Source organism: Odontomachus brunneus, unplaced genomic scaffold (genome assembly GCF_010583005.1).
Source record: "Odontomachus brunneus isolate Ranch 3 - 2012 unplaced genomic scaffold, Obru_v1 Obru_scaffold_050, whole genome shotgun sequence".
Classification (NCBI taxonomy): domain Eukaryota; kingdom Metazoa; phylum Arthropoda; class Insecta; order Hymenoptera; family Formicidae; genus Odontomachus; species Odontomachus brunneus.
The window spans coordinates 373,625-398,922 of record NW_022639500.1 but is presented as its reverse complement, the minus strand read 5'-3'; the positions used below and the strand labels follow the sequence as shown (position 1 = coordinate 398,922).

The 25,298-nt window shown below is 35.5% G+C and overlaps 6 protein-coding genes across 17 annotated transcripts; 2 read left to right on the top strand and 4 right to left on the bottom strand.

The window, feature by feature from the left end:
* Positions 1–1,206: 1,206 nt before the first annotated feature.
* LOC116845265 (zinc finger protein 76-like) lies at positions 1,207–7,627 on the bottom strand. 5 transcript variants are annotated; one of them, XM_032817765.1, is made up of 10 exons: positions 7,496–7,627; positions 7,311–7,418; positions 5,335–5,429; positions 4,966–5,134; positions 4,413–4,783; positions 3,907–4,176; positions 3,637–3,828; positions 3,168–3,353; positions 2,940–3,056; positions 1,207–2,844 (listed from the first exon to the last, which is right to left on the bottom strand). In XM_032817765.1, the coding sequence occupies exons 3-10, from the start codon at positions 5,407–5,409 to the stop codon at positions 2,746–2,748; spliced, it is 1,479 nt and encodes a 492-aa protein (XP_032673656.1). In that variant the 5' UTR covers positions 5,410–5,429; positions 7,311–7,418; positions 7,496–7,627; the 3' UTR covers positions 1,207–2,745. The 5 variants fall into 5 exon arrangements, with proteins under 5 accessions (XP_032673656.1, XP_032673657.1, XP_032673655.1 ...); XM_032817766.1 differs by having other exon boundaries at positions 7,311–7,415; positions 7,496–7,609; XM_032817764.1 differs by lacking the exons at positions 7,311–7,418; positions 7,496–7,627 and adding an exon at positions 5,932–5,993.
* Positions 6,141–11,124, top strand: LOC116845268. 2 transcript variants are annotated; one of them, XM_032817773.1, is made up of 5 exons: positions 6,141–7,126; positions 9,818–9,935; positions 10,011–10,085; positions 10,458–10,640; positions 10,876–11,124. In XM_032817773.1, exons 1-5 carry the CDS (start codon positions 7,118–7,120, stop codon positions 11,088–11,090), a joined length of 600 nt encoding a protein of 199 aa, XP_032673664.1. In that variant the 5' UTR covers positions 6,141–7,117; the 3' UTR covers positions 11,091–11,124. The 2 variants fall into 2 exon arrangements, with proteins under 2 accessions (XP_032673664.1, XP_032673663.1); XM_032817772.1 differs by lacking the exon at positions 6,141–7,126 and adding an exon at positions 7,925–9,089.
* A 90-nt stretch (positions 11,125–11,214) lies between these two features.
* On the bottom strand, positions 11,215–12,698 carry LOC116845270. Its single transcript, XM_032817780.1, has 3 exons — positions 12,477–12,698; positions 11,804–11,971; positions 11,215–11,724 (listed from the first exon to the last, which is right to left on the bottom strand). The coding sequence occupies exons 1-3, from the start codon at positions 12,544–12,546 to the stop codon at positions 11,522–11,524; spliced, it is 441 nt and encodes a 146-aa protein (XP_032673671.1). The 5' UTR covers positions 12,547–12,698; the 3' UTR covers positions 11,215–11,521.
* A 42-nt stretch (positions 12,699–12,740) lies between these two features.
* On the bottom strand, positions 12,741–16,779 carry LOC116845267. The gene is made up of 11 exons (XM_032817771.1): positions 16,536–16,779; positions 16,442–16,454; positions 15,411–16,365; positions 15,050–15,153; positions 14,434–14,592; positions 14,240–14,307; positions 13,954–14,139; positions 13,680–13,813; positions 13,441–13,545; positions 13,145–13,337; positions 12,741–12,884 (listed from the first exon to the last, which is right to left on the bottom strand). Exons 3-10 carry the CDS (start codon positions 15,664–15,666, stop codon positions 13,192–13,194), a joined length of 1,158 nt encoding a protein of 385 aa, XP_032673662.1. The 5' UTR covers positions 15,667–16,365; positions 16,442–16,454; positions 16,536–16,779; the 3' UTR covers positions 12,741–12,884; positions 13,145–13,191.
* Positions 16,382–21,087, top strand: LOC116845263 (protein lin-9 homolog). Of its 3 annotated transcripts, none has more exons than XM_032817755.1 (7): positions 16,382–16,484; positions 17,348–17,693; positions 17,872–18,174; positions 18,270–18,687; positions 18,765–19,099; positions 19,326–19,572; positions 19,667–21,087. In XM_032817755.1, exons 1-7 carry the CDS (start codon positions 16,466–16,468, stop codon positions 19,856–19,858), a joined length of 1,860 nt encoding a protein of 619 aa, XP_032673646.1. In that variant the 5' UTR covers positions 16,382–16,465; the 3' UTR covers positions 19,859–21,087. The 3 variants fall into 3 exon arrangements, with proteins under 3 accessions (XP_032673646.1, XP_032673648.1, XP_032673647.1); XM_032817757.1 differs by lacking the exon at positions 16,382–16,484 and adding an exon at positions 16,946–17,119; XM_032817756.1 differs by lacking the exon at positions 16,382–16,484 and adding an exon at positions 16,946–17,196.
* LOC116845264 (nuclear pore complex protein Nup50) lies at positions 20,899–24,960 on the bottom strand. 5 transcript variants are annotated; one of them, XM_032817760.1, is made up of 7 exons: positions 24,817–24,960; positions 24,505–24,580; positions 24,354–24,426; positions 23,763–23,938; positions 22,690–23,696; positions 22,457–22,609; positions 20,899–22,311 (listed from the first exon to the last, which is right to left on the bottom strand). In XM_032817760.1, the coding sequence occupies exons 4-7, from the start codon at positions 23,919–23,921 to the stop codon at positions 22,005–22,007; spliced, it is 1,626 nt and encodes a 541-aa protein (XP_032673651.1). In that variant the 5' UTR covers positions 23,922–23,938; positions 24,354–24,426; positions 24,505–24,580; positions 24,817–24,960; the 3' UTR covers positions 20,899–22,004. The 5 variants fall into 5 exon arrangements, with proteins under 5 accessions (XP_032673651.1, XP_032673650.1, XP_032673653.1 ...); XM_032817759.1 differs by having other exon boundaries at positions 24,505–24,960; XM_032817762.1 differs by lacking the exon at positions 24,354–24,426.
* Between the last annotated feature and the right edge of the window lie 338 nt (positions 24,961–25,298).

The window sequence follows — 25,298 nt, the reverse complement described above, 5'->3', positions numbered from 1 at the left end:
CTATTTTTTATTTTGCGTATTTTTCTTTCTCTTTCGCGAAAAAAACATGCACAGTTATCAAGTAAACGTTATATTATTTTTATTTCGATATGTTTCAATTCGATATGCATATGTAATACTGTTATATCTTAGATTTGATATAACGACATAAATGCTCAAATGGAGACTTTGAATACCAATTAATTCTATGATCTTTATGAGAATCGAAACTTAAAAAACGTTAATGTTAAACATATTAAATACAACGATTAATCCAAAAATATTGCCATTCTTCAATTTCTTGATACTCACCTGTCTCATCTGTTGCATATTGCTGAAACTCGCTGCATGTATCTGGATTAAAACGGTGAGCCGCATTTTCTGATATTCGAGATCACACAGTTGCAAAATTTCTATTTACTTTCGAAGACACACCGACGAGATTCAAAACGCAAATTGGCGATTTTGTGGTGATGAAGAAGTTTAAACGTCACCTGCGGAGATTAACAGATCACCGCAGTCGGATACTTGCCCGAATGGAGACTATTCGTAATCAAGAGCAGCACTATACGAAAGATCGTCCGAATGGTGGGAGGCTCGAAAAGGAGTCCTATAGTTCTCCCATTGACTACGATGATTCAAATATCCTGTAAATATTTGAGAGAGAACAAAAACATGTTCATCTAAGTTAATTTTGGTAAAATACCTTATAATTTAATGTTTTATATCAATTATTTACTTACTTTATAGAAATAGAAAAATATTAAAAAAGGGATTAAAAATGTCAAAAAATCGATATACATACATATATTTTTTGATATTTGACTTTTCGAAATTTTTGTATTTATTCCAATATCAATTATTCCAATCGTAGCGCGTATATTACTTGCATTATCCGCCACATCTCGTAACCCGTGCTTAAGCGTGCTAATCGAACTGTTTAATTAGCGATTGAACACTAATAACAATATTCATGCTCCTTTTAGCCACGAGAATCCGATTGACAAGAAACGTTAAATTTATCTGACGGATCCAGTGCGACGGACTATTTTTAGAATCTCTGAAAATTGATTAACATTTAATTTTCTCAATCTTAGTTTTATTCTTTTTTGAAGTTTAAACAACAGTCATACTTTTATCAGGTAACTATATTAATTTAACTATATTTATTAACTATATTTATTAACTTACCTAAACTTTACAAAAAATATATACTGTAACAATATATAAAAAAGAAAAGCAATTTAATTCAAAAATTATTACAAAACATAATACATATGTTATCTTTTCGACGTTCGTGGAACATTTGTGCATCACATAAATATCGTATCCATCTATTGTTACAAAGTATGTCATCACAAATCTTTCAATTTCTATATTTTTTATAATACACCATCACGCTACGTTCTAATATCAATTACAATGAAAGGTATTTGTCAGAGTTGCTAGCTATATGGCATTACTTTTTTTTTATACCATATTTGTTACGATATTTTAATGTACTTAACAACGGAAGTAACATAAATTAGCCTTTTCTAGTTGACTTAGGTTGTCTTGGAATATCGCAAATTTAATATGCTATTTGTTGCAGCACTTTATAGCGCAAACACAACTTTTTCTCAGACTTTCCACCGATTTTAGGAAATATGATGTTAAATCAAAGTAATTAAAGTGAACTATTAAAATAAAAATTAAGCGCTACAGTTTATGGCAACAATAATAAAACTTTTTATTTCAAAACTACTACTGGAGAAATTAAAATGCGTCACTTAGTCATTTAATTTGAAAATAAAATTGCACAAAGTAATATTGCAAGCTGCAAATGTGATTACAGTGTGCAGCATTTTATCAATTATTGCTTTCCCTATATGCAAGTTTGTGTGAACAAGAGGTTCAGAATGACACATGAAAATATCGTGTGCACACTCGATAACTACAGATGGACAAAATGTAATATAGATATAATATATATATATATATATATATATTTTTTTTTTCTTCAACATTCACAAACTTTCAGGTAAGGCACTGCCTTTAGTTTAAGAAGAAATCAACATATTATATATTGAACATTGAGCTCTTCAGTAAACTGCAATAAATCTTATTTCGCTTATATTCAGATTAAAACCAATGTAATTTCGGTGATACCTAATTTTGATGTTTTAGATACGCGAAAAATATTGAGGAAACACATCTTATAATTTTTTCTTCAATATTGTAGTGGTTTTTAATCTGCCTCTCAGAATGTATTTGCAAGTAAAAATGTATAGCAAAAATAATATTTCTAACATTTGCAGTACAATTTTAAACTAAAATAATCCAGGAAATTCAAAGTTCGCACGCGTCAAAAGATGCGCACTTATAAGCTTTAGCGTCTCGATTGTGTCGGAAATTTTAAATTTACCGAAATCACATCAGATTCAATCATTACTTATGTTAATGACTATTAAAACAAGGTACTATAGTACAGTAACCATCACTGATTATTACAGATGCTAACGCCACTGTGTACTTTTATCTGGTAAATTTACTAAAACTGATACCAAAATTAAATTATTCGCATCCTAACTAATTTGCCACTACCAGTCATTTACGCAGTCGAATATCGCTTTGATAGCACTCAATTTATTACTTTACGTAATTAACTTATTTGATTTTGAGCTCCGATATTAAAAAGTACATTCACGAGTGTTAATTAGATCATTAACATTTAACGCTCATGACTTTCCCACGTTTTATGCACTAGCTTCTTCCTCTTCTTCTGCACTAATTCCATCCGAATTCTATATCCTCGATCTTTATGTTCAGTCCCTCGAAAGTCGTATCGATGCCAGGATCATCAAAGCTTTCGTCCAGATCGATTTTCTATAATAAAAAAAAACCTTATCTTAGAAACGTTTTGATAAGAAATTAATTGCACAAACGGTTCTAGTGTATCGATATCATATTTTTATGCGAACCTGTAACGCAGCAATTTGCGAAGGATCGCCAACGAATAAGATCTGTGGCTCTTTGTCGCTTGCATTTTCGACTACCTTAGAAATCTGAATCTGTCCATTTTTACCTGGTAGTTTGTGCTAAATTCAATTAAAATCAATTAGTCACGTAAATAAACGATTCATATGTCAATACTATGAGCACAATGATATTACAGCTTTGTAACACGGATATCCCAGAATTATACTCACGGTTTCTTTCGTGATCTTGTTTCTAATCTGACTAGAGATATCCAAGGTGTCTTGAAAAAACACATCGGTACCGTCATTACTGTCGATAAATGCGTGAGCTGTTCTTTTGTGCATCACCAGAGTGCTGCTTTGTCGGTACCTCTTGGAGCACAATGTGCATTCGAACGGTCGTTGCTGTGTATGTACCTGAAAATTAAGAATATGTAAAAATCGCTTCTTTTTCTTATGTTCAATCAATATCGTGTCGGAACTGTCGCCTCTCTGATTTTCGTTCAAACACAATTTAAGTAGAGAGATGACGATCCTAAAGCTTGATCTACAATATGCTCTTTGCGTTCTGTTTCTTGTCCTTTATCTTTTTCTGGCTTAAAGCTTAAGGTTTGAGTCAGAAAAAGATAAAGAGAAAGAAGCAGGAAGCAAAGAGCATATTGTAGATCAGGCTTAACGGTTACAACACAGACATACTCACAAGATGATGTTTATACAGACTAGAGTATTCGGTAAAGCTTTTACCGCAATTTTCCATGGTGCAAATATAAGGCTTCTCACCAGAGTGAATTCGCATGTGGTTCTTGTAATTTGTCGCGCTGGCGAATGCTTTACCACACTTTGGCTGCGTACATTTATACGGCCGTTCACCGGTGTGTGTTCTCACATGAACCTAACGAACATAAAATATATCTGTTATTAAAGTTCGTAAGATTTTATATTTAAACTGCTATATATAATTTCCCTGTACCTTTCTGATATTACTTGTGGTGAAGGATCGACCACAACCATCGAACGGGCATATGAAAGGGCGCTCTCCCGTGTGAGTCCGCACATGTTTCAATAGATCACCCGATGTTTTGAAACTCTTATTACAGGTTTCGTTTGTGCATTTGTACGGTTTCTCGCCCGTATGAGTCCGCAGATGCGCTTTTAGACTATACCCCGTCGAGAAGCTCTTTTTGCATTTCGAGTGAGTACATCTGTACGGTCGCTGACCCGTGTGCGAACGCTCATGAACCTACCAGCAATGGAAATTGGATTTAGCTTTTTGTATTTAATCATCACACCACTGTGTAATTTGGGAGTATTTATGTCCATTTCTACCAATTTCATTTAAATCTTAATTTAAGTTTAAATCTTTGTCTGAAAAGTTTAAATTTAGATCAAAGTTTAATCAATTTTGGTAGAAACAAGGATTAGGTTTTTGTCGTATCTTGTAATTCTACCTTATTTCTACTAATATCAAAAAATTACCTTGAGATGATGTGGTGTACTGTAAACTTTGGAACAACCTTCTCTTGGACAAGGATATCTAATTTTTGCATCCGATAACTTATCAATTAAAATCTTGGGATCTTTCTTTTTTAATTTTCCATCTTCGATTTCCCATAAACCTTCACCAACATTCACATGGCCAGCTACCATATATGTTGTGCCATTGATAAATTCCACTTGTGAATAAGTATTTTCCTCATTGTCCATAGTAGTAGCTTTGGTTTGTACAAACGAAGTTTGATTTAATTCTAATTGAAGAGTCTTGGCATCATTGAATTCTGATAGACCTCGTAGTAAAATAGTGTCCCCATTTTCAAATGTTTGTAATGTTTGTGTCTTGAAGTCTGAATCTAAAAATTTATGAAGTTTATGTATTTTATATTTTACTAAGTATTTTCCATAATGAAATACATAGAATGGATAAAAGAAATTTTAGGTTTTCCTTTAATTGGAAATTGCTTTAATAAGCCATGGTTGTTTTACATTATATTTACAGAATAGTATCCAAATCAAATTTCAAATTATTACTAACCAATATTATTTGTAACGAAAGCTTGGGTTCCATCAGGCAGTGTAATCGTAGTTACCATTGTGCCAAGCAATTGGTCATCCAATATAAGTTCTTGTATCTGTCCTGTGTTGTTGACATGATCTTCATTGATCATAACTGACAGACATTGGAATATGTCCACAGGATTATTCTAAACCAGAATTATATCAGTTAAAACACAGATAAATACAAACTGCTGATACTAAGGATATAAACAGAACAGAATGAAAAACACAATTACATTATGGCAGATACTTCGCGATATATATCTCAAATTTCTTAGAACTCTCTATTCCGTTAGAAAATAAGTCATAAAAATACAATTGTCATACGGTATCACTTCAAGCGTACCTCAGCCTCGTGCAAGATCATTTCTTCCTCCTGATTCGTAATGCATTTCGGAAGATCCGCACTTTGCGCCGACATAATCCTCTACGGAGTCGCGGCTGCGAACAAACAACATTTCTCGTTGACAGTCAAGACAAGAGGAGCACATCTCGCCTTAATTCGCACGCGATTCCACCGCGCCGGCAAAAGGGAAGATGTTCGGGCGCGTGCTAACGACAGCGTGTTATTTTTACCGCGCAAATCGTATCGATTGTTGTCGTGTAACATCGCGCGCGACTAACCCTTTCGGCTGTGCACGTTTGATCGTCCTACTGATAAGACTTATCAGATCAGCATTCTGAAGGGATGTTGATAGGTCGTCGCGCGCCGGGTGCATCGCAAACTGACAATGAATCGCGTACACGAGACTCGCGTCTCGTACGACGAGATTCGCCATCTTCGCACGACCGTGCCGCGAAAAGGGCCGACGGTGTCTTGGCGCGACACAACGGAAATCCTCACAGCAACACGATACTACGTGACATGCTCGCTAGATCGCGGTGAATAGAATTTTCGTCAGCCCCCCGTACCGGTACACCAAAGAATCTTGGGAAATATTACCCATAAACTCGGCCGCCCGCGAAATCCTCTCGCGACCAGCGCGCGACGAACCGGAACTCTAGCCGCGGCCATTTTGTACCGACGAAAACGCGCTAAAATTCGAACGGTTTAACGTTTGTACACATGTTATTGAAACTAGACGCTCATGAATACATTATATTTAAATAGTAATACATTGATTAATTAAGCCAACGACAAAGGGGACGTGAAAGATTGATTAACGGCAAAATATCTGCTACTTGAAGTTAAAACATTTGACAGCAAACGATCTATCGTCGTTTCCTTGTTCGGTAATGAAAAAATTCAAAATTACACGCTCGCATAGTTTATTTTAAAAACACAGTAAGAACGTTAATATTAATTCAATGTTGCGCACGATAGCCGCACATAACTAATTAAGATTACCAAATCACAGATCTTGGTCAATTAGAATAAGATCGCATCTGTACGGAAGTTGCGTGCACAACATGTAGTGGCAATATCGCAACAATTGCCGGCATGACACGCTCTAATTCGCCCCAGAGGATTCGCAACGCTTACACGTTAGGACAATCTCTAATTTGTCAAGACACGAGTCGTAATAGTATCGATTCACGACGTATTATGAGCTCATCTCGCCGTGAAACTCAACGCCTCTGAAACTCCATTGTGAAGATGATCTTCTCAACTCTCTTTTCGTCGATTGAATCATGCGATCGACACCCTGGTTCTTGTCTCGCGTGATTCTATCATGACCGCAAGAACGAAAAATGTAGTTCGCGTTTGTAGACGTATTTCGCAAGCGTTAAATTCGATCGCGTTGCGCGCGATACTGTCGAGATGAAAGTTTCGCCTCCCGCGATTCCTTGTGCTAGCAAGTCCTTCTTACACGGGAGCCTCCGCAAGAAATCTGCCTCCGTACGTTGTATACGCAGGTGGGGTACGTGTGTACGTATGGCGAGAAGGGGGATGCTGAAATTCATACACCGACGTTCTCCATTCGAACTGGATCAGTTTCTAACTGCATCCACAAGCCGTCTCACTTAGCCCATCGTTGGATCCTGGACTCGTACTCGCGGAAAAAAGGGTTGCCGTGAAGAATCGGCGAGGACGACGAAGTCGGTGACGGTAATCTGATCGAGCAGCGTGCAGTGATTCGTTCTTCGAAGAAGTGCCGACCGGTGCTTGACGATCGTGTGGTCGTGTCATGACAACGGTGGGTGGAGTAGAGTTCTTATTTAGCGATAATTACAATCCGATAATCATAGTAATAGTTGCATATATAATTTTAACATAAACCAGTTTTTTCATGAGACAAATGCTGCTTCTTACACTATGAACATTTTATGAACATGCTCGTGCGCGAGTGTAGATTAACGCGATCACTTCGTGTGACTTACTTGATCGGACTCTGATGCATCACAGGAACGAGATAGCTTTTGATTCGCGGCAATGTGTGTACGTCTTCTTCGTCCGTGTGTTATTTTGCGTGTCAATGCGCGTACCTTCTTGTAACAGAATATTTTTTAAATGTGTAACATATCTAAAGGCAGTTCCCACGTAACAAACCTAAAAGATTTCTTACTATTTCAAAGCATTTTTAGGCGTTAGAAAGCTCTGCTATCTGAATTTGTTCTGATAATGAACAGTGTTATGCAGAAGTAACACATCGAACAGTCATGTAGGCTGAATGAAACTAAAAACACGAAGGTTGTCACGTTCGTTCGATTTTTACAGTCGGAAATTTTCCATTTCGTTTGAAATGCGAGCTTCCTAATCAATCACCTATAATGGAATAGAAATGTGACTTATGCGCACCAGAGGTTCCGCTTCGTTGAATTTCAAATGCCGGATTCAATAGCGACCGAGTGTACTCCCAGGTGAAGGTGAGCGGAAAGGAAGGCGAAAGGGTGGTTTGACACGCACTGCCGAGCACGTGTGCGTCTCTAAGCGAACCTCCGACGACTCGTTCGCGTACCTGTACGCATACATACATACGTACATATATGCAAGATACTTACACACACACGTACGCGTGTGTATGCGTTTTATCGAGATGTAGGCGCGTATGATGGTGCAATGGCACAGGGCGATGGAATGCAGAGATATAATGGAATTGTCGCATACTTAAAAAATATTGCCTCTTAAAGTGAAAAGCGCAATGTTGGTAATCTTTGTGAGAAAATGTCCCGCACACGAGGGAGGGCAGTGTTTCGCAAGCAGTCCATCGTAATGACGTAATGCATTCCAACATTACGTCGAGCTTACATGCTGTATAGCGAATTAGTCTTGAAGTTATGTCCTGAGGCAAAGAAGAAGACGAGGTGGTTAAAAAATTTATGACTGCGAGATTGCCTGAACAATAACAAAGTCGCGCTCGAGTCCCCTTTTAAAGTTATGTAATAACGCATAAATATGTCTATTCAAAGTTTTACGGTTAGAATTTAAAAAAACTTGATCAAATTATAATAAATATTTGAAATAATAATAGCAGTTAATATTCTCCGTCGATATTATCATGTTTAACATCGCTTGATTAACCAGTACTTCAAAATATACGAGTAATCGACGTTGCGTTACAGATATTTCATTTTCCCTCAGGCAGTTGCACGTACACACGCACACACTTCAACATGAAATAATGGTTTCATTAGAATAACGATCGATTATAAGAAACGTTTACTCTATAAGAACGTTCTGCAAAACATAGACTTTCTAAATTGATCGTTTCGTGTGTAACGGCTCGATAGTTATAATTTTCTTGATGATACGCATCTGTGTATTCTGTGCCATTAATATTATTTTTTATGTACCGTCTATAGCACTTGCGAGTGACACGTTTCATGCGTCGTGTAACATTATAACATCATTTTATTTCGAATTATAAGATTATGAATTCCGCCACGCGGCTGCATAAAATGAATTCTAAAAACGTATTCGCCTTGACCCACTTCTACAATACACATTTTATACGCCTACTCTTTGCGTCAGAATGATTCATTAAAAAAGAAATTTACCTATCGTCGACGTGCATCTATCTTGACATGGAAATATACGCCCCAGGCTATCTCTCGAGGAATATTATTTCAAGCAGTCTTGAATTAAATTCAATCAAATTTAGAGTACACGTGCCTTTCCATGGCAACATGAAGACGTTACTGGATCTTACTATCGCAACTGTAATAATAAACTGTAATAATTTGTTAATTAATCAAATTAAAGTAATCAGTAATTAATTAGATTAAGATAACAATGCTACTTTCACAAAAGTAAGAAATTTACCAACTTAACACGTTGAAATTTACCAACGCGTTAAGACAATATAATTTATGAATTGTAGTTTTATATCAAATTTAAGGACTCAAATGTGACATTAAGTTTTCTGTCGTTAATTATTCGGGCTTTATTTGCGAGATAATATGCACTATACGCTGTACAGATAATATTTTAAAACCGGAATGCGCGATATGATACAATTCTTACCAAGAAAACTTTCTACGAAAGCTATTCGGTGATACCAGTGTATCGGGTTTCGGCAATCGTGTATTATGATCGGTGGCGTAATATTTAAGTCAGAGGTCACACATGCAGCAATGTGTGACATACCTGCAACACGTTCCCATCAGTGGCGGATCGGAATACCTCGAGGCCCAACGAAATTTTAATCTTATTTAATATAATAAATTGTATCTTGACAAAATTTTAAGATCCTTGCCGAGGAAAAATCAACTCTAAATTTCTTAGCAAAAGCTTGCGCTTAAACTCCCGAGAATTTTTATATTCTAATACGCTTTTAATTCTACTCCTTAAATTCTCCTTCTGTAAATGAACATATAAATGTGCGTCTAATGCGAGTAATTTAGTACTGTGGCTCTAATTATCAGATACCTGGATATTTTAATTTCAGATAACGTTGACATTGCTGCTTCTCGCAGTGACGGCGGCCGGTTCTCTGCCGCTCGCCAATGTGCACGTGAAGTTCGTGTCGCCTCCCGATGTGTACGAGCACAGCATTACGACAGATGGTTAGCACCGTTGCGCAATAATGTTTTATATTGCACTAAGTTGAAGAGTGTTTTAACTCGTTCGCGTCTCTTCAGGAGATCGTACACTGGCTCAGGACTCGTACATCTCGATCGGCCGAAGAAGCGCGACGAAGCGGTCCAAAGATCTCGGTGACTACTTTACACTTATATGCGCATAATTATATCAGCGTCATTAACTAAAAATAGCATAATCGGAACAAATAATATATTTGTTAAACAATATATACAAAACGATATATACAGAGTGAGCTATGTCATTTGACTACATAAAATATACTGGTTGATACCTGGTTTTTGATGACACAAACAAATATACATCTCTTTATCTCCGACAAATCCGATACTAAGATTTTCAAATTTTTTTCTAGTTCTCTATCTTTTAGCGTGTGCGTTATCGCCCAGCATGTTTAAGTGAAATGCGATATATATCACTCGAGAATCGTCCTGTATATTTGTGACAAGTGAGAAAATGATTTATATTCGCAATTTTCATTTCCACAGATTACAATTACAGAACAAATTTACGACGAAATCACTTACGACAGGCGATACCGATAACGAGTCCTGAAAGCGTCGAATCTTTATGGCCAGTCGGTGTCTTTCTTCCTCCCATCGATACTAATGATCTTGGATATAGTTGGCACGAGGCGCAACGCGGTTTTTCCAATTTCTACAAGTCGCAAGGTAAAAGTATCTCGTCACCGATAATTCTTCTCTGATATCACAAACTCGAGAATCTACATGCTTTTATCTACTTTTTATTATATCCTTAAATTCTGGACAGAAAGACTCTTCAGGAAGTGGCAAAAGATTGATTGTACTTATTCACTTATTATACAACGCTCGTGTAGTATTGTTATAACAGCATTCTGTTTTGTATACATTTTATTCCGCTAATCTTATTTCATTCTGATTGCAGAACGAGACCCGTACTTATTGACTGGTCATGAAGCAATGATGGCAATTAAATACCTCTACGGACTGGGCGAGCTTTTCTTTGATGATTATCCGCACGTAAGGGCGCTACTGCGTAACCAGGAAGAGAGGAGGTTAAACGGACTTCATGGAAACGTGTTGAGCAGTTTGAATCCTAGGTCACCTTTCTACAGGAAAGGAGCTGGACTCCCTACTTAGACTAGGGAAGATCCGATGGAGTTCGTTCACCACTCAGTGGTGGAGTAATTAATGAGTACGGGAAATTGCGTCGCGCGGGGGGCATGGGAATCCTCGCAAGGACTCAAAAAATCCGTAAATGAGCTTAATTTTATAACACATAATATTTCGTATCACAATTCGCATAATTCTGTAACATATCGAAACAAAATCATAATAATAATAACGTATAAAAAGATAAAATGCACATTTGTAGCGGGATACACAAACGATATTTCTAAGATCACTGTTCTGGATCCTTAACTGATAATAATACATAGAATGTCCCACCATTATCATATCAGGGAAAATAATCTGCAGGTTCTCATGTAAATTTTTGCGCGTTCTACGGAGAGCACAATGTAGATCAATCACTTTGGTCTGTTTATGATGGAATAACATCACTCATATTTTCAAACAAGCCATTGTGTTAAATATACGGCTATCGCTATTAAGCCACTGACGACGTTTGTCGTTTTCGTCGTCCCGTTACAAAGATCCCCGTAACAAAGGCACATGTACACTTTCTTGTAATTCCAGACGGTATAGGCGCATCTTTCCTCATTGTCGTCTGGTCCTCGTTGGAAGCATAATCTCTGCGTGGCGGTACCATACTCTACGAACGAAAAAGTTTCGTATAAGTTATGGTATATAAATGATTCAAACGCGATATATATAATTGGGCGATAACTCACCATTGTTCAAGTTTTGGCTCTCGATAATTTTTCCACACCATCCAGAGACACATGGCAGCGCCTCTACGCCTTTCTCGAGCGTGATTTGCGTTGAATTCATAGTGAAAGGGTCTTTGCACGAACCTAGTTCTCCTCTTGACCTACAGCTTACGCATCTTCGATGACTGCCTGTTGTAAGAATGAATGGAACTGTCACTTTCACTTTATATCGTTCGATCGTCATTTCACCGACGAGTAATTGCCGTACAATAAACTGACTAATTATGATATAATTCTGATATAATTATGATATAATTATGGTATATCTGACTAATTGAGATATAATTTCTAATATTAAGAATGTATATAATTTATTACACGGTAAAAATTATAATCCATATTAAAAAAATAATTAGAATATTAAATAATACTAAAATATAAAAAAATTTTAATTTTAAAATTCGTAATTCCTACTTTTTACATATACATATGTTAAAAAAAAGAAAAAGGAAAAGTTCCTTTTCTCAGTAATGTTTCCTGAACACCTGTTATTTATTATTATTTATGTTTTATTTACCTTATATTTAAAAAATATACAAGTACAAATACATATATAAGTACATATACAAGTATAAACGACATTTCAAGGAAGCTATGAAACAATTTGACGTATTGGTCCTCAATAGAAACTCACCGACACTTTCCCGAAGCATGATTATGCAGGAAATCGCGAGGATCACTTCAACACTTGTTTGAAATTTCATCCTATTTTGTTTCTTCAGTCGTTTCCGGTTCCAGTCGACTTAGGCGATTAATTCACTAGACTGTTAATGAACACCGTGAATAGGTAACCGGGAGCTACGATGGGACACAGCCATTTTGGAACTAAAGTCAACTGTCGGACACGTACGCCTTGTAGCTGTCTCTACGTAGTTCCCCCTTTCACTCGACTTTAAGGTCATCGTATGGCGAGGAAGATCGAGGTGAGGGAATGCGAAGGAAATAGCTACGAGGTCTCGCGGAGCGTTCCCCGGACCGATAACCGGTCTGTCGCACAATGCCGCACAATGCCGGGACATCGATGATATCGGTGACGATGAGACTGAAAGTGAAAGAAAATATGTACATAATGCAACTTTTGCATAAGAATGTAGCACAATGGTAACTTACGATGTTAGCTGAAAAGTCGCTAAATGTTTAAATTAATAGATAGGCAGACAAACACGAAAATTTATTATTGAGATTTGACCACTTGAAGCAGAGGAAAAATATTCTAAATAATATATGTATATTAAATATGAGGTAAAAAAAAATGCGTACAAACTTGCTGTAAAAATATAAAGACAATAATCAATATCTTACTTTGCATTTCTTGTAATGTCACTTGTGATTATTTATCAACGCTTTAATTATTCAACATTCTCTCCAGGAGGATCATCTTGCGGTAAGGCTTGAAATTTATCTCTCTGCCGGTATATCCTTATTATACCCGCGCAGTAGCAAAACAAAGTTATAAAGAATATAAATCCCAAGTAGCCCAAATGCCGGAAAAAAGCTAGGAAGAAATAGAATGTATCGGTAAAACAGATCTATACAAATTATATAAAAATGATACAACTTTCGCACACACAAGCTAATGAACATCAATTTTAATTCACCTTGTGTCAAAAGTCGAGTCTTAGATACGACGATGATCTTAGCGCGCATCATATTAATGTTATCCACGTAACAAGTGTAATTACCTTGTTCATCTTTGGATACATCTATCGAGAGAATATCGTTATAAAGTACAATATAAAAAGCGTCAAGTCCAATCATGTATTGCGACAGATAAATAATTATACGCAAGATTGCAATTTTGTAAAATCTGAGAAGGCAATGTGCATAAGTACGTCACCTATTAAATAGAGCGTCGAGAAAGTATCTACAATCACTCGCGCTTCTTCGTCTTTCTTACGAAATGATCGACCCGTTCCCTTCCTCAAAACGAGCGAATCCTTTCTCCAAACGATTTGCGATTCTGTGCTTGAGCTACATTAGAAACGTTTTATTCTTCTTTTGTATTTTTTCACGTTTGTTTATAGTATATATAAATAATAATTATTTATAAAATTTGAAGACGTGGAACAACATGAAATTAAGTATGACACTAGGATATTTGAATGAGTTACTCTGGACAAATTATAGCAAGATGCGCGCCCTCAGTGATAACATATCGTCTAGCGTATCGAAATTTCTCGGTTTTTTTTATTTTCCTTACAGGTAGACATTTCTTGCAAGGTTCTTTTAAGATAAATTCTGGCAAATATCGTATAACACGACTGATACTAGGAAATTCGTCTTGAAGCAAAGCAGATCTAAAAAAGCATAGCAATGTTAAAATCGTTATGTTGCTGCAAAAGAAAGTATTGTTAAAACTAAATAATTTATAATAAACTTAATGCCACAAACATTTACTTGCAGGGAAGTATTGGAGATCTTTGAAAGAAGTATACAACAGTCGAGTCGTTTCTCTCTATTATTGTCTAAAATAATAAGTAATGACCAATATGATCATCAATATGAATATATATTGTGCCGTTACTTATTAAAATAATTACGTATCGAAACATTTCTCGACGAATGTATTAATATTATAACATTGTACTTACTGAATTTATACTGCGCTTTAATCTGCAGTAGCCTCTGCTGGTTTTAATACCATGATTATCTACGCATTCTTTGCACGAACTCCAAGGACCCCATTCAGATATTACTTGAAGAATTACTCCTTCCTCACGGATCTCAGCTAAGTCCGTCATTTGCGAGACCTGCAAAATTTTTCTCTCTTTAATCACTATGACAACATTTAAGACAATATTTTTCTTTGATAAGATACATATAACCCTTATAGAAATATCATACTAAGAATCATTGATAATTACTTATTTTCAGTATTAAAAATACTGGATAATAAGTAATTATCAATGATTCTTAGTATGATATTTCTATAAGGGAATATTCTCTTTTTTTCATTTTTATAAAATAGCTTGTCCTAATTTTCATTTATATATAATACTGTAAAAGTAGGATATAACTTTGTATATATTTATTTATCATCTAAGTTTACCTATACAGCACAAATCTTCAAAGAATGTTCTAAGGATGTTCTAAGGACATTCATATATTCTAGGAATGTCTCAGAACATTCTCTGAAGATTTTGTACTGTCTGGGTATCTCCATGTATTTGTTGTATAAGCTAACCAGAGTTAAGTTAGCTTACTTACAGCAAATCTTGTGGTAACAGGCCACAAATATGTTTCACGATATTTCTCCCATTCAGTTAAGTTTCCCTCTTCTATATATTCACCACTAATATCTTTAAAGATTGCTATTGAAGAGTGACACATAATTTAATATTTGGAATTAATAACGTAAATATTATAGTATAAAGAAGTATAATAAAACGATGCAATATAAAAAATTAAATTATCAATCATATAAAAAGTTAACCAATGTTAAAGACACAAATTAAATTATAGCCTAATTAGTTAACTTTGTCATAACTGATAACAAAAAAATCATTGCTAAGAAAAAACTACATGAAAATAAAATATCAGATTAATATTACTTTATTATTTGTCTTACGTTCGATTCTGTAATTATATTTATCCTCTTCCTCTTGTCCCTCCTCGCCATGGCATCGGTAAATGCCAGCGTCTGCAGCTGAGAAGCTCTTGATGACTAGAGAAAGATCTGGCGTTGTATAAATTCTACTATACGAAACATTATTGTCCATCCCCAATTCGACCTCTTTTTCTTGTTCTTTCCGATACCGATCCTGGTAATACCAGATTTTCGGTTGTGATTCTTCGTGGTCGTTACTTTTATGAAAAATCATCATACAATCACGTAAAAATCGTAATACAATTGATCGAAAAATACATTGCTTTGAAATATGATAATGATATCATACATTTATAATTCTTACCAATAACGACACGCTAATATAACTGTTGTATTACTCTCGGCTGTGACAAGTAAATATTCATCGTTCTCCTCGGATGTAATTAATCTATCTTTATCTCTGCAGTATTTATTAATATTTACACGCGTGGTATCGGTAGCGATGTCAATTATCCGTGTTAAGATCATCGTAAAGCAAATAAGAAACATCGTTGTATATATATGTTTTAGAAATTGAATCAGACTAAGATGGAGGCTGATAATACCACTTGAAATAAGATAAAGAAAGAAATACGCATATCGATAAATCGCATCGTAATAGGAATCTGATCTGCACTTTCTATACTTTTTTAATCTTGATAAGTTGTTCTAAATACTCGATTCTACTTCATAGGTTACAAGATGTGCCATAGTGCAAATAAATAAAACATCTTATTTATATTGAGAATCTTAAAACGATATTTAGAAAGTTAATTTACCTATTTTAAAACTTCATACATGATTTACCTTAGAATCACGAACTTCTCTATAGGATATCTATATCAGTATCTTACGAGCTGATGAAAATCAATCCGTTGCCATTCATCAATTTTCAAATTTCGCCGATTCGAATATAATCCAGGAAGTGGCGTCAGTTCTGGAATGACGGAAACGGACCGTTTAGCGAAACGGCGGACCGTGCATTCACGAGCGCCCTAATCGGAAATGCGTACCCATGATGCATCACTGATGTCAACATGGCGGACATGGTTGAAAGTAAGTAAACTTTGCGTTATTTTGGATAAAATTAATAAGAAGCGGACTTACGCGGTGGCCATCGAGCGAGCAGCTGGGCGAAATCTGCATTTTGCGATTTATCGAATCAATGCATCACGCGCCATCGAGTGCGCTCGGCATAATCACAATCGCCGTTCGAACGGCGATCGAGCGAGTTGGGTTTAAAATTTCAAAAATGACCAAACGCGATTCAAGCGGGACGATGATGATTCTCGGGCGAGCGATATTTCGTCGTATGGCCGATCGCGAAATGTCTACCATCGCTCAGTTAGCAGCCGTTTCATGGTCATTACGCGGCTCGAATTCGCTTCTTGCCGATGGCTACTCATGCTGACTGTTACCGAATTCGCCTCCTGTTTGGTTATGTTACCTCTGCCGTGGCCGATGCTCACGCACGATTGACGTTGTCGTCCATCGCTCGAAACTCTTGTATTTTTTCTTGACGACCGTTTCGTCGTATGATTTGAAATTTATTCGACTTTAGTACAAATTCGTTATCCCTTGAGGAAGGATGCAAGCGTATCGTTTTCGTTGTCTTTAATCGAATTGGTTGGGCTTTTTTTTTAAATTCAATAACGAGTGCGGCACCTGACATCTTGAAGCTTGATATTCTTGTATGTGTAACTTTTGATTTTACAAACGTTTCGCGCACGGTTAAAACATTATAATGTGTAGCTGCTGTTTCTTACGAGTATGTTCCATCATCTGTATAAGAAATATTAATGATGTTGTTTACGCATCATTATGCTTGAATGATGTATGAACGACGTATGTGCTTGATTCTAAGGAAATTATTTGGATTTAATTATATTTGTCTATCGATTCTAAATCAATCTACTTAGGTGAATCTGCAGAAGCGCTGTTATCCATAAAAAATGGTGGATATCCAGCAGTGGATGAAATCAAAACTGAGTTAATCGAAGAAGATGCGATGGATGTAGATGAGCATTCTGTTACTAATCATTCAGTGGATCCAGAGCCACTGATGGATGCAGAAGAAGCAGAGCCAATACCAGAGTTGGGACCTGCGGCTCTGGGTTTGCAAAGAGTAGGCACCCAACCACCTGCCAAACCAAATCCTCCAACACAACCAGTACAAGTCTTAAACCGTAGAGGAATGCCAGCTAGAATTAGAAAAAAAAATAAGTTATTTTATGATGACGTCTTGATTAACCATCCTCATCACAGGTACATTTTTTCTTATATCTGAGCATCAGAACTAATGATAGTTACACAAGCAATGATAAACTCAATCGGCTTTCTAACTAGCTAAATGTTTAATCATTAATTGAGTGTTTAATCATTTTAATATTGAATTAAATATATTAATATATTCTAATATTTTATTTAATCATTATGTTTATAGAATTAAGAAGGATCCATTAAGCGCAGATGCCAAACAGTCTCCCAGAAAGATACTTCGACCATCTCCAGCCAAAAAGCAGAACAAAATATTGAATGAGTCGAAAAAAAACTTAAGCATGTCTTCACATTCTACTCCTACAACTACACCAATTAAGCAAGAGAGGGAAAATGATAAACCATTGCCACCTTCGTCCCCAGATCGTAAGATTGGACAAAAGATTGGCATGAGATTGAGAAATTTGTTGAAACTACCAAAGGCACACAAATGGGTCTGTTATGAGTGGTTTTACAGCAATATTGACAAGTAAGTATAATTCAATAATAATATTAAAAGCAGTCATATAACATTTTAAGGATAGTAATAAAAATTGTGCTTCTACATATCAATGTTTTTCGCAGGATATTGTTTGAGGGCGACAACGACTTTATGATATGCTTGAAAGAATCATTCCCGCAACTGAAAACTCGCAAGCTCACTCGTGTCGAATGGTGCAAGATCAGGAGGATGATGGGCAAACCGCGACGTTGCTCGCAATCTTTCTTTGAAGAAGAGAGACGTGAGCTAGAGAGGAAAAGACAGAAGATACGAATGTTACAGCAGAGGAAAGCAGCAGACATAAACAGTTTCAAGGATTTGCCACCTGAAATACCATTGCAATTAGTAATTGGTACAAAAGTAACAGCGAGATTGAGAAAGCCGCAAGATGGTCTATTCACCGGGAGCATCGATGCCGTCGATACTAGCAATAATACTTACAGAATCACGTTTGAGAGAGCTGGACTCGGGACACATAGCGTACCCGATTATGAAGTTTTGGTATGCCACTTGTTTTCCCCCTGGAAAATTTCTATTGTGCGTACATTTACATTACAATATAAATTTTGTAATTTTAGTCAAACGAACCACCGGAAACGATTAGTGTGGCCTCATTCGCTCAGAAATTCAGACCACGACACGTACAATATCTATCTTCACCACCGTATACAATGAAAATGTCGGCGCGATTAAACGATCCTTTAATATCCAACGCATCCTTGCCAAAGAAACATATCGGGGGTATGATAAACGGTTTTCCGATGAGGTTACTTGAACTCATGGTAAAGGTAAACAAAATATTGACAGCTAAAAAGATTAGAATCAAGAAGCTGAAAGAGATGAATAGTGAAGCCGAAAAGAGACGTTCCTTTGGAGAGTCACTTCCTGCCGATTTTGAAAGAAAATATGCAGGGTATGACTAGTTGCATACATATATGTCATATAATGATGCATTATATACTAAATATCTAAAGATTTGTGTACTTTTATTTTTAAAAATATTTTTTAAGAACTTTTTTACTTTAATATTTTAATATGTGAATTTTTGAATTATTATATAGTAAAAAACTTATGAAACACATACACACAGAGAGTTTGATGAATCATACATTTAATGTATTGTCTTAATGTTACCATAGAATTATTGTTGAGCTAGAGAAGATGAATGTAGCTCTTCAGGATTTTCTGAATGATGTTCAAGAATTGTGTCAGGAAATGGCGCCCGAGCCAAGCGTAGCAGCGATGTTAGCACCATCGCATCTGCGAGAAAAGTGCAGACAAGAAGCAGCGGATATGGTCGCTAGAAACAATATGCTAAACGACAAAGAACCTGCCAAGATGAATCAGTTGGTGGTAGATTTGACTGCGCTGATGTTACAAGTCAAGGTAAGATAAAAATTCTTATTTTGAATTTCTAAATGATCAAATTTATCCTAGGTTCTTGTATATCTTATAATAAGGGTATTTTTTCACTCTGCAGAGCTTATCAGATTCCGATCGGAACGCTTACGAGCTCAAAGTGTTGCAAGGTACCATGGAGCAGATCAGATCGAAACTCAGTCCACAAAATCAGCAGGTGTTTCAGAATTGTGTAGAGATCCACATGCAACATATTCAACTGGGCCTAGGACAGATGGGTGCTCTAACCCCGTTCATGGCTCAGAAAGCTTGAAAAAAAAGAATGAAAGTACCATCGTATAAGTATTTTCACGAAATGTACAGTGTGTAGCGAACGAAACACAAGATCACGTGGTCACACGATTTTTATAGGAAACGAGAAGCCAGCTTTATTTTCTCATCTTGTATAGGCCATAATATTGTCATGTGAATCGCACGTAATATAAGATTTAAGATTATAATGTTAATTTTGTACATACATACAGAATATACTGTCAAACTTGTTCTTTAATTTCATAACATACTCACGAGAATACTTAGAGCAGATTCATATATTGTTGGACATATTAAACATCTAAGAATGTTCATGTTTCAGATTTTTACATAATAAATGTACAATTTAATCATAGAGATAAATATAAGTGATAACTGAATTGAGAACGATAGTGTGTATAATACATGAATAATAATAATTAAATTCCTTAAAAACCTAAAAGATTTCTATACTTGTACATTAGCTTTATATAGGGTAATTTTATAAGATTTTAGTGCAAAAGAAAAACAAAATTTTTTATGACCTATAAGAGAAATTTATTAGATTTTTTATAATTTGTCTGCACCTAAAAATCACATGCGGCTATCAAATTTTATTTTGATTTGCAACAGAAAAATTACTAAATCATGTTTGAAGCATATGTACTAAATTACAATTATCAAAATTCAACAAGTATTGACATGTTATGAATAATATTTTCGCTCATAATGTATGTCTCCACCGACAGAAATTTTTAAGTAATATTAATATTGTTTGATGTAATTATAAACATTCATATTAATTAGAACTTGTGTAAAATGATGTTTTCATATACACAAAGAATTTTATATACAAATAAATATAATATATTCTAAATTTTTTTTTGTATAAATGAATATTTGAATGAATATCATCGGTTAAATAAAATCGAATAAACTCGGCATTAACAAAAATATATGTCGATGATTTTAGAGTATTTTATATATTTATATAGTCGATACATAAATCGTACATACATGATTCAAAGTAGGTATAATTTTGATTAAAAACAATGGAAAAAATTTCAAAACAAGAATAATTTCATTAAGTGTAACCGCAATCTCCGTGTAACCGTAAGCATGTTAACAGTAAAATAATTTATGGATACCGTTACAAATTGTAAAATGAATCACCTCATCCTGAATAATCATTCAGGATTGTGCAACCTATCACAATATAACTACATAAATTTTATTCAATATTTAATATAATATTAGTAAAGTTATATTATTGAATATTTTCACACCTTTAATACGTTGACCGTCATAAATACGTCGAGAAATTAATTCATTTTGTAAAAAGGTATCTTGATAAGTATTTGATGTGTAAAATAAAAAAAAGTAATATATGCTTTTCCTTTTTCTCGCATTTATAATAAATATAATTTTTGTGCATTTAAAATTAATTATAAGAACAATACAGAATATTTTAATAGTCATTGTAAATATAACTTGTCAAATATTGAATCTCATATATAGTCGGTTTATATCACACTCTATATGTATCTTCGCTATGTACATATATTTCCAATGTATTATTATTACATCAATGATACAAAGTGATGCTTATTTCATGTATCATATATATAAATCGAGATATCCTTTTAGAAATGATCGAAAATTGCATTTCTTATTAAACAGAAAAAAAATTAATTACATTTTTGTACAGTTTTTGTCAAAACAACAGCAGGGAAATACATCACTTATTAGTAAAGAGATTTCTCTGTTCAGTTCATGTTAGTTGTGTGGTAGTATTTATGTTTTTTTTCTGGGAAAAACTACAAAATTTACATTTTTTGTGGAATGATAAATAGTTTGGTAAAACCTCTAATTAATATATTGCTCATTGATAGATATAGACGTGCTATTTATAAATTCAAGCTTGATATTGAACTAATAAAAACATTGTAACTTTGAAGTTGTAAAAGAGGCAACACTTGCGGCTAAATAATTCTATTACATTACTTATTTGAAACATTCGTTAATTCTCGAGTCAGTTTGAGTAGCACTTTACATTTTTTATTTATATATTTTACGAGAATATTACATTCTCGATAACAATCCTAATCACTTCTCACATGATTGAAGTTGCGTAAAAGAGAGAGAGAGAAAGCGAAAGATTATATTGTCTATTTTATATGTTTATCCAGTGTTTCAAATAGAGTATCCGCGGTCTCACTAGTTTTCACTCTTAATAGTACTGGGACCGGTGGCGGTGGCGAGTCCGGCATTGGTAGACAGACCAACATTATCGTGTTCTTGTTCATACGCTTGATCGGTATGCTTTGAGTTAACAAGGTATTGAGTAACAAATTACCCAATGCTGTCTCGGCACGTACTATCAATTGTGTTTTACCGTTTGGTGTTGGTTTTAAAAATAACATACCGACACCTCTGTCACTGAAATTGCCATCTTTCTTCACAAACACTTTGCATCTAAAAAGGAGAAGGAAGTTAGCTGCGAAGACCAAGAAAAAAATAATTAGGAAAAGTTTAATTGCTGAGTTAATTTTTCACAGCATCCAATAAACTTATGTTTTCTTATCTATTTATAATAATATAATATAAATATACGAAATACCTCTGCTCATAAATTGCACCTTCTTCAGTTACTGGTTTAAAGTCTGGTTTTGGTGGCTCTTCATCATCTTCATCCTTGTTATCATTGTCTGTCTTCTCTTCTTGATCCTGTTGAGGTTTGATTGGACAAGCAGCAAAAGTGAACGCCTTCCCGCTACGTATTATTTTCATTAAAATTTGTATTTATATAACTCATCTAATGGTGATTTCAAAGTGTATACACTGATAAAATACCTGCCAAAGCTGAATCCAGCGGTCACGTTGCTGGTAGCAGAGCTCTGACCAAAACTGAAAGTGGAAGATGGAAAAGTAGGAGCTGCAAGCTTCGTGTCGGACTTGGTTTGTTCCTCCTCTGCTTTGCTGTCCGGAACGATGGGAAGTTTTTGCAAGAACGGATTGTTTTCCACACTCACGTTACCGAATATGTTTTTACCAGATGTGTTCGTTTCTAAATTTCCAAATATCGGTTTGCGCACTTCGGAAGTCACATCGGTATTGCTGAAGAGAGTTTTAGGGCTCTCAGCCTTTTGTTCTGAGGCGCCGAATATTGATTTAGTACTTGGAGTAACATTAGAGAAAACTGATTTCTCAGGTTTCCATTCGGCTCCACCTAAGGAAGGCGATTTCGTGGTTACGTTCGTATTACCGCCGAACAAATTATCAGGCTTCTTCTCTGCGTTCTCATCCTTCTTATCATTTTGCGCGACTTTCGACATGGGTTCTGTGGTGAGCGAGGTAGTCTGCGCCTTGGTACTCTCCTCTTTCGATACGATTTCCTTCAGATATCTTTCGTAATCTTTAAATATAGGCGTCAGTATACAAAACGGATTCGAGTCCACATGACTCTTTATCCATTGCGCAACACTCTCGTTCAGTCCCTTCAGCCTTGTGTGATAATCAGACGAATTTTTTTTCATCTTCTTGGTTCCACAGTATAATCGAGTCAGTTCAGAACAGTCTGCTTGTTCAATGGAGACCTGTTTGTCTGTAGCAGCACTCGATGTTGTTTGAGCTTTGGAGGTCTCTTCAGCTTTAACATCATCATTCTCAGTGAGTTTTGTAGCACCATTGCTTGCAACATTCTTATTAGAATTTACAGACGTCATTGCTGGTGTTGTATTAACGGTTGTACTAGAACTAGTGCTTACACCAGCTAGAAAACTGAATGGGGCATTTTTTGCAGGAGTGGTATTGAAACCTGTAAAGTTCTCAAATGCACTTTTTAGAGAACTTTCCTGAAACTGATTGAGCATAATGACAATAAGGGCTAATACAATTGAATAATAAAGAAACCATGAGATACTCACTTCCATTGGTAATAAACTACCCCGCTTAGCAGTTTTTAGAACTCTCTTCCTGAGTTCAGCATTCGTCGCTCTTGCAAATGTTCCAGCTTCCTCTGGCTCCTGCTCCTCATTCCAATTATCATGATTTAACTCAGTTGTCGCAGTCCGTTTACTTGCCATTTCCACTAACTAGTATCCTTTACAAACAAAGAAAATAAAGATTGTGTTGTTATTAAAAGTGATTTTTCAAAATAAATTATTGATAGAACTAAACTTCATACAAATAATGCAATGTTTTTATCAACACTAAGGGAAGGTGAGACAAGATTGTGTGTGGTATATAGAATAAATGTACAACAGAAACAGTTTCATTACTTGTACCATATACTTGAATATTATATACATACACAAAAGCAAATAAAAAATTTATCTCGAAATCACGAGAATAAACAAAATGTGTAAATGACAATTTCTTATAAAATTTGGATTATATGAGTTATAAGTATGACGTTAATGTATGTAGATGTGATCGTACTATGGTACTATGCCGACAAAGACAGGTTATGTTTTTATGCATAGCGACAACGTCCCGGCAAAATTTCTCAAACGTACCTCACTAGTTAAAGTTCCTCTTATCGGATGCGACAAGATAAATGATCTCACTCTCCTAATGACCAGAATAGGACTTGAAAACGAAAAGGAAAAGTCAATTGCACATCCTCGTGGCTAACGCAAAAGTGATATCGATCTCTGTCGTGCTTACCTGAAATCGACGAAATTGAAACGTTTACCGCGCCATGGCCAGGCACGCGGAGATGGAAGATGGTCAATTTTTTTTTCTTGGAAAATAAATTGTTTTTTTAACGTTCAAATTTTTAAATTTGATTAACCTATATATACACTTTTTTTTAATTTAAACGTTGCTAAACTTCAACAATTCTATTTTATAACAAATATATATATAGTATTTTGATTCACTGTTGAATCGTATTATTTAATGATAAAAGGTTTGGCAAGGACACAAGTTTACTTGATCTTATAGATTTGATACTGCTACTGAAAACTAAAAACATACAAAACTTGTTTGATCAGTTTTAATGATCACATTTGTTAGGCAAATTCTAAATCGAGATTGAGGCGTCTGATTTGTCGTCGTGTTGTACACTCCTTCCTTCCTTCAATATTTAGCTGAGTACACTTGTGCGTAACCCTACGCCATTACTCAGTAAAGCCAGCGGCACACGATGCTTGTTTTCATGCTGGATTGTTTGCTGGATGGAAATACTCTGTTCTGATTGGTGCATTTCTGAAGACAGACCAATCAGAATAGAGTATTTCCATCCAGCAAACAATCCAGCACGAAAACAAGCATCGTGTGTCGTTGGCTTAAAATAGGTTTGTCGCGTCGCATGTTCCAACGTGCTCCTATTCGTCCCAACGCACTCTGATTGGTCTGCGTGGTGAAGTAAACCAATCAGAGTGCGTTGGAGCGAATAGGAGTACGTTGGGGCATGCGACGTGAACAAACCTAATGGCTGCGTTCAGCAGAGAAAGCTC

What these genes read in the sequence shown, in the direction of transcription:
- LOC116845265 (XM_032817765.1), bottom strand. Translation starts at nt 5,409, where the DNA reads ATGTCGGCGCAAAGTGCGGATCTTCCGAAATGCATTACGAATCAGGAG. An exon ending in GTCTGTATAAACATCATCTT is followed by an intron (nt 3,354 to 3,636) that starts GTGAGTATGTCT and finishes CTTAATTTTCAG; the next exon opens with GTACATACACAGCAACGACC. An exon ending in CGCAAATTGCTGCGTTACAG is followed by an intron (nt 2,845 to 2,939) that starts GTTCGCATAAAA and finishes TTTTTATTATAG; the next exon opens with AAAATCGATCTGGACGAAAG.
- LOC116845268 (XM_032817772.1), top strand. Translation starts at nt 8,955, where the DNA reads ATGGAAATATACGCCCCAGGCTATCTCTCGAGGAATATTATTTCAAGC. An exon ending in GCACAGCATTACGACAGATG is followed by an intron (nt 9,936 to 10,010) that starts GTTAGCACCGTT and finishes GCGTCTCTTCAG; the next exon opens with GAGATCGTACACTGGCTCAG. An exon ending in CAATTTCTACAAGTCGCAAG is followed by an intron (nt 10,641 to 10,875) that starts GTAAAAGTATCT and finishes TTCTGATTGCAG; the next exon opens with AACGAGACCCGTACTTATTG.
- LOC116845270 (XM_032817780.1), bottom strand. Translation starts at nt 12,546, where the DNA reads ATGAAATTTCAAACAAGTGTTGAAGTGATCCTCGCGATTTCCTGCATA. An exon ending in CATGCTTCGGGAAAGTGTCG is followed by an intron (nt 11,972 to 12,476) that starts GTGAGTTTCTAT and finishes TTCTTACAACAG; the next exon opens with GCAGTCATCGAAGATGCGTA. An exon ending in GAGCCAAAACTTGAACAATG is followed by an intron (nt 11,725 to 11,803) that starts GTGAGTTATCGC and finishes TTTCGTTCGTAG; the next exon opens with AGTATGGTACCGCCACGCAG.
- LOC116845267 (XM_032817771.1), bottom strand. Translation starts at nt 15,666, where the DNA reads ATGATGATTTTTCATAAAAGTAACGACCACGAAGAATCACAACCGAAA. An exon ending in TAAAGCGCAGTATAAATTCA is followed by an intron (nt 14,308 to 14,433) that starts GTAAGTACAATG and finishes TTATTATTTTAG; the next exon opens with ACAATAATAGAGAGAAACGA. An exon ending in GACTCGACTTTTGACACAAG is followed by an intron (nt 13,338 to 13,440) that starts GTGAATTAAAAT and finishes ATTTCTTCCTAG; the next exon opens with CTTTTTTCCGGCATTTGGGC.
- LOC116845263 (XM_032817755.1), top strand. An exon ending in TTTTACAGCAATATTGACAA is followed by an intron (nt 18,175 to 18,269) that starts GTAAGTATAATT and finishes TGTTTTTCGCAG; the next exon opens with GATATTGTTTGAGGGCGACA. An exon ending in CGCTGATGTTACAAGTCAAG is followed by an intron (nt 19,573 to 19,666) that starts GTAAGATAAAAA and finishes TTCACTCTGCAG; the next exon opens with AGCTTATCAGATTCCGATCG.
- LOC116845264 (XM_032817759.1), bottom strand. Translation starts at nt 23,921, where the DNA reads ATGGCAAGTAAACGGACTGCGACAACTGAGTTAAATCATGATAATTGG. An exon ending in GCTGGATTCAGCTTTGGCAG is followed by an intron (nt 22,610 to 22,689) that starts GTATTTTATCAG and finishes AATAATACGTAG; the next exon opens with CGGGAAGGCGTTCACTTTTG. An exon ending in GGTGCAATTTATGAGCAGAG is followed by an intron (nt 22,312 to 22,456) that starts GTATTTCGTATA and finishes TCTCCTTTTTAG; the next exon opens with ATGCAAAGTGTTTGTGAAGA.